Here is a 12,472-nt window from a genome sequence, read left to right as displayed (position 1 = left end):
TTGCACAAACTGAATGTTTTACTGTTGCTGATACCATTTGTATTTTCCTTGTAAACTCTAATAGTTGCCTGATCAATACTTTGAAGGAGTACTGCTTCAAGAGTGAACACCATAAATTAACTTGGAATAGTAAGCCACCACCTACAGAATAGATAATGTAAACCCCAATTAGATAAAAAGGGGGTAAATAACTATAAAGTTATAGACATTAAAGCTAAAGCCCAGTACTCTTACTTTATCACTGGTGAGACTGTCTTGCTTGATGGTTAAGATCAAACTTAGAGATTGAGATTAAGTACAGAGATCAAGAAAAGTTCATATATGGGTCTTGCCCTCAAAGTCAGCCTGAACACAGGGAACAAGAGGACTTCTCCAAGGAGCTTTGCAACTCTGGGTCACACAACCTCCTAACCAAGAAGATTGATGAGGCCGCTAGAGGAAAAGCCACTCAGTGCATCTGCTGCAGAGGAGGGTCATGGAAAAGGGAGACATCCCTGATGCTTTCAAGGAAAGCCACGTCATCAAGAAGACCCTGCCTAACCAAATGGCACTAATGGAGATAAGAAGTTGCTCTTAAGTTCTCTATGAGTGACCCCTGTGGAAACTCAGCTAACTCTTTAACAGACAGGAACAGGTCACTTTGACCAGCTTGATCTTAAACCCCTAGCAAATCAGTTAAAACCAAAGTATAGCCATTCTTGAGCATTTAAAAATAATAGTAACTATCAAGAGAAACTGCCAGAGTCAGAAGTTTTTAGTCAGCTTAAGGCTACAGACACAGGTAGGCTTAATCTATGTTTGCTAGTAACAGAAGTATAGAGATCTCCACTAAATATTGTGTTCACATTCCTGATAACCTAGACAAGGTTAAAGCTCCCAAATAAAGGCCTGTCCTCTCCAACCTTTGCTAGGCCTTGTTATGGGAACAACTTCTCAGTTCTTCCACCCCCTGGTGAGGAATTATTGACTTCTGTCATCTTTATAATACGCATTAGCATGTTCCAGATCCTGCAACATTTATATTGTATCAATCTCATTTCAGTACTCATGTCTTTTTGTTCTTCTCCCATAGAAGCACCCATCCCCAGATGCCTTTATAGCCTGCTCTCCCTGCAAACGGACTTCTATCATGAACCCCTCAATTGACTCGATTTCTAAAAAGGACCCTCCAAACTGCTTGCCCCATGCTGCTCACTTCCAGCTCGAAGAAGTCAGATTGGTCATCACTCCTTTTCCCTACAGCAGTGAAGGAATTCCTAGTATTAGAGGGGTAAATGAAGTCAGAATTTGGGACAGGAAGTTAATGTACAAATAGGGGATCAATCATATTGAGAAAATGAAGTCCATGAAAATCATCTGCCTTTGGAAGCCTGGGAGGAGAATTAACTTTTTACATCTCACCTGCAAAACCAACCCCAGTCACCTAGGCAGGAAGGAGAGAGAAGTCTTCAAAAAGAACTGGAAAGCAAGATTTTTTAATTTTTTATAAAAAAGGAAATGGGGCAATGTAAGGAATCTGGCTTCCCTCACCACCTGTCAATCTGCGTTCTTCCTGCCTTTCACTTTACAGGAATTTCCGGCTTATGCTGCCATAACCTTCCTGCCTCCCACGTTACTTTCTAATATGTCATTGGTCCATCAGTCAGTCTGTAAGAATTCTCCTCCGTGATTGGTTCCTCTCAGCCCATGAAATTCCTATGTCTGAGAGAAACCTTGCGCCATGTGCTCTCTTTCTTTCTTCCCTTTTCCTGAGCAGACATGAATCATCTGCATAAAATAAAAGTTCCTTGTGTGAGACCTGTATCTGCAGAGCGTTTTCTGGGAGCTAGCTATGAACCATAATTGCTCCTAACAGGAATAGAGTTTCAATCTTCTACGTATGGATACCATATTCCCAGCACCATTTGATAAAGAAGGCAACCTATAAATCTGACCAAGGAAGTGAAAGGCCTCTACAACTAAATTACAGAACACTGAAGAAAGAAATTGAAGAAGACCTTAGAAGATGGAAAGACATTCACGTTCTTGATTAGGCAGAATAAATATTGTCAAAATGGCAATATTACCAAAAGCATTATACAGATTCAATACAATCACTATCAAAATATCAGTGGCACACTTCATAGAGTCCTAAAATTCATATGAAAAAATAAAAATAACCAAAGCAATCCTAGTCAATATAAGAAATGCTAGAGACATTATTATACCTGATCTCAAATTATGCTATCCAGCTAGAGTAAAAACAACAGCGTGGTATTGACATAAAACAGACTTTAAGACAAATGGAATAGAACAGAAGACACAGAGGCAAATCTGTATAAACAGAGTCATCTGATCTTTGATAAAGGTGCCAAAAAAAGTCATTAGTTTTTAATCATTGACTGCTACTTTGATCCATGACACATTTATGGTAAAAGATATGACTAAATGGATTTAACTAAACTGTTGGGGGCATTTTCTGGCACCCCCCAACATTACTGTCTCCAAGATGGTGCCTGGCACGGTGCCACAATGAGTCTGCAGCACAATGCTAATAAACAAGAAGTGCGTGTGATTGGCGGTTGATTCCTTTCCTGGTCCTTGCTGAGCTTGTGACCAGTGCATGCACCCATCTCCTTAGCCTGGAGTCCATGCATCTTTCACATGAACACTCACATGCACTTACTCTGATTGGCTTATGCTTTGCTTCTGCTTATCAGTTTGTTTTACTAAAATGATATATATGAAAGCGAACAAAGAATAAAGAGAGAGACCCTTACTACGTGTGTGTGTGTGTGTGTGTGTGTGTGTGTGTATGTGTGTGTGTGTTTATCGCTGCTGGACGATGATGCTAAACGGTATTTACCAAAATTTGAGTTTCAGTATGCTTAGAATAGGAGTTATTCTGTTATATGATTTCTAAACCCCACAATTGAATGAAGCCTTATAGCTACAAAAGAGGAATATAATAAAATTCAGTGACAGTAAAAACCCCAGAAAATAACTAGCAAATAACAGTGCTTGTGCATATAAACAATTAAATGTAGTGTGCAGATCATTTGTTGGTTCTTACATGGAGTTTAATATACTCCAAGTAAAAGGACTTTAGGCAATTGCCTTAGAATAAAATAAGAATTGATTGACTGCTTCTTAACATTCATAAGTAGAATGACTTTATTTATAAAGGTAGAAGTCTATTGCTACTTATTTTTTTTTTCTCAAAAGTGTTGGATTTATTTTACAGTAATAATGGACTATCTGTAATTTCCTTGGTCTTCTAACATTGTTCCTTTGGATGTCTCTAAAATAGATACACATAGAATGAAGCCAACACAGAAGTCAGCACTGAAGGAGGTTTATGATGACTGAGTGGATCACAACTGAGAGTATTAGAAAAGCACCTTGATGTTGAAGTGTGAACAAATACTCTGTATATTTAAATTCAAAATATATGGAGACAGCTCTATGCCTGGAGTTGTCTTTTTCTAACCTTCATCTCTTTTTTAAAGATGGTCACCAATTCGGAATCACAAAATCTGACATCCATATCAGAATTCCATCTCATGGAACTCACAGAGGATCCAGAACTACAGCCTGTGCTTGTGGGACTCTTCCTGTCCATGTACCTGGTCACGGTGCTTGGGAACCTGCTCATCATCCTGGCTGTCAGCTCTGACTCCCACCTCCACACCCCCATGTACTTCTTCCTCGCCAACCTGTCCTTGGCTGACATCTGCTTCATCTCCACCATGGTCCCAAAACTGATTATGAACACCCAAAGTCACAGCAGAGTCTTCGCCTATGTGGACTGCCTGATGCAGATGTCCCTTTTTATCCTTTCTGGGTGTATGGATGACATGCTTCTGACTGTGATGGCCTATGACCGGTTTGTGGCCATCTGCCACCCACTGAATTACTCAGTTATCATGAACCCTCGCCTCTGTGGATTCTTAGTTTTGATGTCCTTTTTGATCAGTCTTTTTGATTCTCAGCTGCATAACTTGATTGTCTTAAACTTTAGGTACTTCAAGGATGTGGAAATTACTAATTTCTTCTTTGACCCTTCTCAACTACTTAACCTTGCCTGTTCCAATACTTTAACAAATAATATTGTCATTTATTTTGTTGTTACTCTGTCTGGCTGTCTTCCTATCTCCGGGATTCTTTTTTCTTACTGTAAAATTGTTTCCTCCATTCTGAGGATCCCATCCTCAGTGGGGAGGTCCAAAGCCTTCTCCACCTGTGGGACTCACCTGGCAGTTGTTTGCTTATTTTATGGGACAGGTCTTGCAGTGTATCTTGGTTCCACTGTATCACTTTCTTCCAGAACAAGTGCAGTGTTCTCTGTAATGTACACAGTGGTCAGTCCTATGCTGAATCCCTTCATCTACAGGCTGAGGAACAGGGACATTAAAACAGCCCTGAGAAGGATGCACAGCAATGCTTACAATCTCAGAGCCTGAGGCATCTCTTTTTAAGGGAGGCTAGAATTGGCAGCAAAATTAAACCTGTAGATCTGTAAGCAGTCTGTCTTGCATTATTTTTGTGGGTTTAATTCCTCATCATGTTTCATGAAGGAATGGTCATTACCATATTTGAGAGAGGGAGGAAGCCGGGCATGGTGAGGCAGGCCTGTAACCTCAGCAATGTGGGAGGCTGAGGCAGGAGGATGGCAAGTTCCAGGTCATCCTCAGCAACTCAGTGAGGCCCCAAGCAACTCAGTGAGACCCTGTCTCTCAATAAAGAATATAACAGGGCTGGAGTTGTGGTTCAGTGATTAAGGACCCCTGGGTTAAATAGCCAGTATCAAGGAAAAAGAGGGAGGAATAAATTTTTAAACTGGTTACAAAATTTAAGTTTGTGAAGAGAAAATATTTCTCGAAACAGGTGTTGGTGGTAACTGTATAAAATGTGAATGTAATTAATACCACTGAATGGTACACTTAAAATTGTAATTTTGTCATATATTTTACCACACCAATTGAGGGAAATATACAAATAGATCTTTAAAAATAGGCAAGGAAAGACAGAAAACAAATTAAGTGAACAGTACCTGGGACTTCTCCCAGAGAGGAAGAGCCTAGAACTTCGGCGGACATTCACTTCCTCTTTCTTGTTCTTCTACTAATGAAGAAGTCCTCAGAGAATGGGATTGCATGGCCAATTTAGCTAATTGTGGGCTCTGTGAACTGAACCTTTGTGGTTGTTTTATAATAAATAACCAGGCTTCAGAGTGAGGGCTTCAATTCCGTGGGCCGCACACCTGCATCTGCTCTCCCCCTGGCTGCCTGTCCCAGGATCTTTGCCTCATCCAGTCCATTCATTCTGAGCCAGAGTGGGGTGCTGAAACCTTTGTGGGATTTGCACTGGACCCTCACTGCTGGGTCATGACCCAGAAGAGAAGCAGCTTAAGCCAGTAAGTGCTGAGGGAGAAGATGGGTGGGGGAAGCTGACAGAAGCACTGTCTGCTCACCCTAAGGATGACCTTGAGAGGTGAGGCAGGCAGTGGTGGGAGAGCAGCATGCAAGTCTTCAGCCGCTCTATGGGACGCTCTTGCTCTGTGCAGAGCTGGGGTCCTGCTGACTTGTGTGAGTTTGTTTTCTTCCCTCACTTGTCAATACATCTCACCCATGCATGAAAGCATTACTGCACTCCCACACTGACCGCTAAGCACACCCAAAGTATAAAGAAGGGATCAGGAGGAGGGGAAGGAGGAGGAGGAGGAGGAGGAGGAGGAGGAGAGTAACCATTACACCCTGAACTGTATTTGAGGGATTCTCGAGTTCAGACTCTGAGCTATGAGTAGCTTGTTTCATTCCATTTAATCTGCATGGTTCTCTGCAAACCACTGCTAGTTATTTTCCCAAAAGGGAGGGAGAACTGGATTTTAAGGTAACAGCTATCAGTTGTTAGGTAGAAAGGACTGAAGGGATTTTGAGTGGATCTGTCTGAATACAGACACAGGGCATCTGCCAGGAGAATCCTGCTGGGTTTCTCTGACAACCCAACTGTCAGCTGAACTTCCCTGTCACTCCAGGAAGACACCCCTTGCTCACTGTGTCCTTCCTGGGGTCTCTGTTAGCCCATAGGGCAGAGCAATGGTTGGCACCTGCTGTACCAAGTATAAGAGGGATAGCTAAGATCCCAGGCAAGGATCCAAGGAAAGGTAGACTCCTCACAGGTCAGCACAGATCACCTCTTGCCCCAGTGCAGATGTCATGGCAACTGTCCGCAGCTGCCTGCATTCTTGTTATCTGCAAAGCCAGTTTCTAAAGGAGACTGAAATTCTGGTCTTGGTTTCATTTCTACACAAGAAACTGGAAAGAGTTTTTTAAAATTCCTCATGTGACCCTGTCAGTGGGACCTCTGGTTTTCTGCTTAAAACATTCTGATATTTGGAAAATAATGAAAAATATAGGGTCTCAGACACAGAGACTGATGATTTAATTTTGAATCCAACCCTCACACTTGTTATGTCCATGACAGACAGGTTAATGGAACCCATGAGTCTCAGCATTGTCATCTGAGTTGATTTCTAATTGATACAAATGCATTGAGTATAGATTAAATACATATGAAGGCTCCCCATGTGACTAATCTGTGAGGAGCATATGAAACAATTGTGTAATGCAATTTATGCATTATTATTATTATAAGGATGATGTTAATCTTTGTACAATTCAATTAAAATATCATGTTATTAGTAGTTACTGTGTTCCTGTTTCTACAGTGGGGAAATTGATTTTTTGTGCCTATATAAATAATGTGTTGTGTATTTGGAAAACAATCTAATCCTTGTTCATCTATGATTCCTCAGATTCCATACCTTATTTTATACAAAGGAGGCATCAAATATAAAAGGAATCTGCTTAAAACCTAGAGCAGCTTGGTTCACAAAACCTGATGTGCTTCAATACACTTAGTGGTTTCAGGTCTACACTTTTTTATTTTTCAGGAAAGTCAGAAAGAACAGGACACAAAAAATATCACCTCTTAATTGTGCCTATACAATGGACACATGGATCTTAAAATTTAATTTCACTGTTTTATATGGTTCTGTTATTCAAAGGTGATAGCACAGGTATTTATGAGTATTAAAGACAAAAGAGGAAGAAAGAGACGTGGGCAAACATTCGTCCTTCTTGAGCTCATTTGTGTTTTGATTACATCATTTTAGGCTTCACTGGCTTTTGGAAATGGTTTACATCAATAAACTCACTATCACTATAAACAATGAGCTCTTGAAAAAGTGTTTATTGTTTAAAATGTTTATTGTTTTCCAAACTTGCCTTACCTATGTTATATGTGGAAGTCATGGGTGTGTATGACTTTATGGGTTAATGAACCAGGACAGTTCTGTTGATTTCCTGAGTCCCATCTCAGGGGACTGTGTCAAATGGAACTGTTAAATTCCCTCTATGAGATGACAGTTATTCTTAATCCTGCAGGAACAACTACCACATATGGATCAGTAATATTTTGTGGCAGTATAAACTAACAGATGTAGATTTTTTGAATAGAAATGATTTTTATTGTGATACCAAATATAGATGACTGATAGTAAATGGAACACGTTTCAATTATTGAAATTCAAATAATTATCTCACACATATATATATTATCTAGAAATTTTCACTTGTGTAATATGGAGAGAGACAGGATTTTGAAAAGATTAGGGTAATAATAAACTCAGTAAGGAAATGATGCTCCTTGCTTGGCATATTTCTGCATCATCTGAATCATTTGACCTAGCTGCAGGTACTGAATAGAGACTTAAATCCAAGACTTTCCAAATTATTCATTTCAGGCCCAATAAGAGTGTTGTGGACTAGACTAGTTTACATACATTTTAGGTAAACCTTAAAGAAACCTGATCATGAATACACAAATCAATCCTGAAATGTCTATATCAACACACAAGATTATGCCACAGAATCATGACATCATTTTTTAGGGGAGCAGGTATGCAGAATGGAATTATTCGGAGACATCAAGAACTCAAATTTCATAGATTTAAAATGAAATCCCTCTAAAATATTAGGTTCTGAAGCACATTTTACTTAAAGTTTGCTTTTAATATGAGCAGTGGGTATTATTGCCAGTAGTAGTAGATAACATTAAGGGTGGTAGCCAAACATGGTGGTTCTCAATCCTGGTGCAGGAAAGGACCAGAACTTCACATGAGGATATTTTAATTAAGTTGGGTTTTGTCCTAAGCATGGTGTGTTGATATTCTAAAATATTCACATATATTTGAGTAAATATATGTGCTAAACAAATCACATACACTGATAACATTATGAGAAGTATATTGGTAAATGAAACCAAAACCACTATTTGAATTTTAAAAAATCTTACAATAACACTATAAGCTAGGTAATTATTGTCTCAATTTTAAACATAAATGGTACAGATGTGTTTACTAAGGTAAACACCTAATATTTTCTTTTGCACATTTTCCAAATTATATCATGGTGTGACTTCACCAAATAATAACCCAGAATGACCTTTAAGTGCTGAGAAAGTATTTATGTGAAGTTCTGTTAAGTAGCACAAGAAGGGTGTGGCTTTGCTTGTTCTAAAATCCTCAACAACATATAGAAGGGTTTATGACCAAAAAAGCAAAGAAGATTATTCCAAAGCCATTAGAGAATAAGAAATGAAAAAATTTGGAGGGGGGCAAGGAACCCTCTTTTCAGTAGATGTTTTGCTGAGATTATATTAGATTGATACACATGAACCCTAATAAAATATACAATTTCAAAAGTTCTTAACATTTCATTGTTGTTTCATCATTGACACATTGACAGGTGCAGTCCAAAAAAGAACACATTTATGGTTAGTGATAACAAGGATTACATGCCTCTAAAGTAAATATGAATATCACAATTTGAAGTCCAAAAAGAGAGAAGTTCTATACTATACAATTTTAGAATACAAACAAAAATTGAGGAAGGACTTCATCCACAGAAGAGGGTAATCAGAAAAACACAAGAAGCTGAAAATATTCTGCAAGATAAGTAGCACATAATGTTCTCTGATATGGACTCTCTAGTATTCAAATAATGCAGTCCTAAGTTTATACAGTGTTTGGATATTCTAAGTCAAAATAATGCATACTGTTGTTCATGTGGTAATTGATTATTGGGTACTTTTTCTAAACCTCTTTTCTGTTTCAAAAGGTGTCCAAACAAAAGTGAACCAGAAAATATAACACATGTCTCTGAGTTCCATCTTATGGGACTCCCAGAGGACCCAGACCTGCAGCCCATCCTCTTTGGACTATTCCTGTCCCTGTACCTGGTCTCAGTGCTTGGGAACCTGCTCATCATTCTGGCTGTCAGCTCTGACTCCCACCTCCACACCCCCATGTACTTCTTCCTCTCCATTCTTTCCTTGGCTGACATTGGTTTCATCTCCACCACAGTGCCAAAGATGCTGGTGAACATCCAAACTCACAGCAGAGCCATCTCCTATGGGGGTTGCCTGAGTCAGATGTCCCTTTTTATTATGTTTGGATGTATGGATGAAATGCTGCTGACTGTGATGACCTATGACCGCTTTGTGGCCATCTGTCACCCCCTGCATTACTCAGTTATCATGAGTCCTCACCTCTATGGCTTCTTAGTTTTGGTGTCTTTTGGTTTTAGCATTTTGGAATCCCAGTTGCACAATTTGATTGCCTTACAGTCTATATACTTCAAGGACATGAACATTTCTAATTTCTTCTGTGACCCTTCTCAGATCCTTAGTCTTTCTTGTTCTGATACCCTTACCAAAGATATAGTCGTGTATTTTGTTGGCCTGGTCTATGGTTTTCTTCCTCTCTCGGGGACATTTTTCTCTTATCATAAAATTGTTTCTTCTATTCTGCGAATCCCATCATTAGGCAGCAAGTACAAAGCCTTCTCCACCTGTGGGTCTCACCTTTCAGTTGTTTGCTTATTTTATGGAACAGCCATTGGAGTGTACCTTTCTTCAGATCAGTTATCATTCACCAGGAAGGGTGTCGTGTCCTCAGTGATGTACACTGTGGTCACCCCCATGCTGAACCCCTTCGTCTACAGCCTGAGTAACAGGGACATTAGAAGTGCCCTGAGGAGGCTGCACGGGAGAACAGTGTGATCACAGGTGTGTGGCATCCATTTGGAATGTACACCGGAAACTCAGCAAATCTAAACATCTAGACATTAAATTTGCTTTCTTGATCACATTATTTGAGTTTGATGTCTTTATGTCCACATCGTGCTTCATGATGGAATAGTGGCTTGCAGAGGCTGGAAATGAGGAATTGGAAGTGTCTTAATGGGTATAAAGTCTGTTTGGGAAGATGAAATATTCCTGGAGATGGAAGATGGTGATGGTTGCACAAGGACTTGACTGTAATTACTGCTACTGAGCTGTGCACTTGATCACGGCAAAAGTGGCTGCATTGTCATCTGTATTTTGACAATATTACTTATGAATCAGAAAAACCAGTGGAATTTTAGGGAAAAACCAAAAGAGAAATAAAGAGTACGTACAAGATTTCTCCTCTATAACAAGAGCTGTGAAAGTACAGGAGACATTCACTTTCTCCTCTTCTTCCTCCTCTGACATGAGGATATCCTTTGTGACTGGGATGTTGTGGATAAATTTGACCAAGTGTGAACTCCGTACTTGGGCCTCCAAAGTCATGTGAGAGTAAATAAGACTCTGACTCCCCATCCCTTCCGTTTGAAGCCCAGTCCCGTGGGCTCCATACCTGTGTCTACTCCTCCCATGGTTTTCTTCACTGAGAAAATCCTATATGGTTTTATGTTAATCTTTAGGACAGAGGCTCAGCCTTCACTGGGCACCAGTCCTTGTGTTGTGGGGTCCAGTTATCAATGCCTAGTGAGACCACCAGAGACTAAAGTAGGAAAAAAAAATTATTTGGGGGAAATAAAAAAAAAAACACTAATGCGTCAGGACCAGTACTCCAAGTAAGGGAAGCGGTAGGGGGAGTGACTTCAGCAAGCTGGTTTTGAAAGTGACAACCATAAAACAATCCTGGCAGGCTTACAATAGGTGACTTTTTCTTTTCTTTCTTTTTTTTTCCCCCAGGGAGTGCAAGCAGCCAGCTCCAGCTTATCTATTTCAGGTTGTACCTGGCGGGTTAGCAGGGTGAGCTAGGTGGCGGGGAGAGAGACCACCCATATCTGAAACCGGCAGCTTCTGGGGCCTCCATGGGTTGCTTCACACAAATGGTCACAATGTCCTTAACTCACAGTCACATTATTTTCTCTCGGGTACTGTCCTTGTATTTACCGCAGTCAGCACAACTCAAAGATTTTATTCACACTCATTTTGGTTTGGTCAATCTTAACTAGATGTATTTGTTTTATATCAGAGGGTCTCTACCTTTTCTTTTCATAAGGGGTCTCCACTCTTCCACACTTGGAGGGATGTTGTAACTCCATTCCTTATCCATAACCCAGCAGAGAAGGAGCACGACCCACTAAGTGTGAGGATGTTGGTGGATGGAGAAAGGCCCCTCAGAATCTTCATTTCCCTTCAAGAGAACAGACATGAAAGTCTGGGTGTCAAGAGAGGAGGATATCAATATTAAAAGTTCAGCTATGAACTTTATGTGGAATTCACGTTTCTGGTTATGATGGGGGTGCCAGGAAACTCACATGAGATTGTGATTTCCTCCCACATTGATTCTGGTTCCCTCAGATATTTCATCCATAAGAGCACAACGTTGACAAAAACGGTTTCCTGTGTACTCCAAAAAGATGACAAAGAAGAGGATGACAGTGTCCATAATGTCATGGACTGATCTTGATGGATTCCTAATTGCTGGGATCTGACTTCTGTGCTCTGCTCTGTATAACTCATTTCATTGCATCTTCATTATCTTTCCACAGTGTAAACACCTATATTATTATTGTTGTTGTTTAGAAAAGGGAGGAACGTTGTATTTTTATGTTGGTCTGGGTCTAGGTGCGGAGCCTCATGAGGGAACCCCTGAATGTTGACTGCTTAGCAACACCACCAGAGCTTTCACTGGCCTGTCTCTCCAGAAAGGGGCGCCTTTCCCACTGTGCTGGTCTTTCGTGCAGTTACTGACACACCACAGGGAGAAGCGTGGTTGAAACCCCCTGGGTCAATGCAGGGTGGACCGTTCTAGATGACAGGCTAAGGTCACAGTCAGAGCAGACCAACAATGAGCAGCTCTGGCCTCACTTTCCCCCAATCCAGGGTGTTCCCCAGCTGTCCACAGCCTCCCCTGACCTTATACCAGCCTACTCAATCTCAAAAGAAGACATTCAAGCCAGGATTTTATACCATAGCTACTCGGAACTGGCCCGCGTTTGAATCTGTACCTGTGATTTAGAAATTTGGACCTCTGCTTAAAATTTTATGATGTTATGAAACAATGAAAAGCTAGGTGCATCTGACCCACTCACTGAGTGGATTTATGGTTGATACAGCTGCATTAAGTAAGATTAAATTCATGTGTGTTTCC

At 40.4% G+C, this 12,472-nt stretch overlaps 2 protein-coding genes across 2 annotated transcripts; both read left to right on the top strand.

The window, feature by feature from the left end:
• Positions 1-3,421: 3,421 nt before the first annotated feature.
• Positions 3,422-4,442, top strand: LOC306646399 (olfactory receptor 7E24-like; the record flags this gene model as incomplete). The annotated part of the gene is made up of 1 exon (XM_079115043.1): positions 3,422-4,442. Exon 1 carries the CDS (start codon positions 3,489-3,491, stop codon positions 4,440-4,442), a length of 954 nt encoding a protein of 317 aa, XP_078971169.1. The 5' UTR covers positions 3,422-3,488.
• A 4,741-nt stretch (positions 4,443-9,183) lies between these two features.
• On the top strand, positions 9,184-10,104 carry LOC306646190 (olfactory receptor 7E24-like; the record flags this gene model as incomplete). Its single annotated transcript, XM_079114643.1, has 1 exon — positions 9,184-10,104. Exon 1 carries the CDS (start codon positions 9,217-9,219, stop codon positions 10,102-10,104), a length of 888 nt encoding a protein of 295 aa, XP_078970769.1. The 5' UTR covers positions 9,184-9,216.
• Positions 10,105-12,472: the final 2,368 nt, after the last annotated feature.

Source organism: Sciurus vulgaris, assembly GCF_902686455.1.
Source record: "Sciurus vulgaris genome assembly, chromosome: 16".
Taxonomy (NCBI): domain Eukaryota; kingdom Metazoa; phylum Chordata; class Mammalia; order Rodentia; family Sciuridae; genus Sciurus; species Sciurus vulgaris.
Note: the sequence above shows the minus strand (reverse complement) of the source record. Positions and strands in the feature narration are given on the sequence as shown.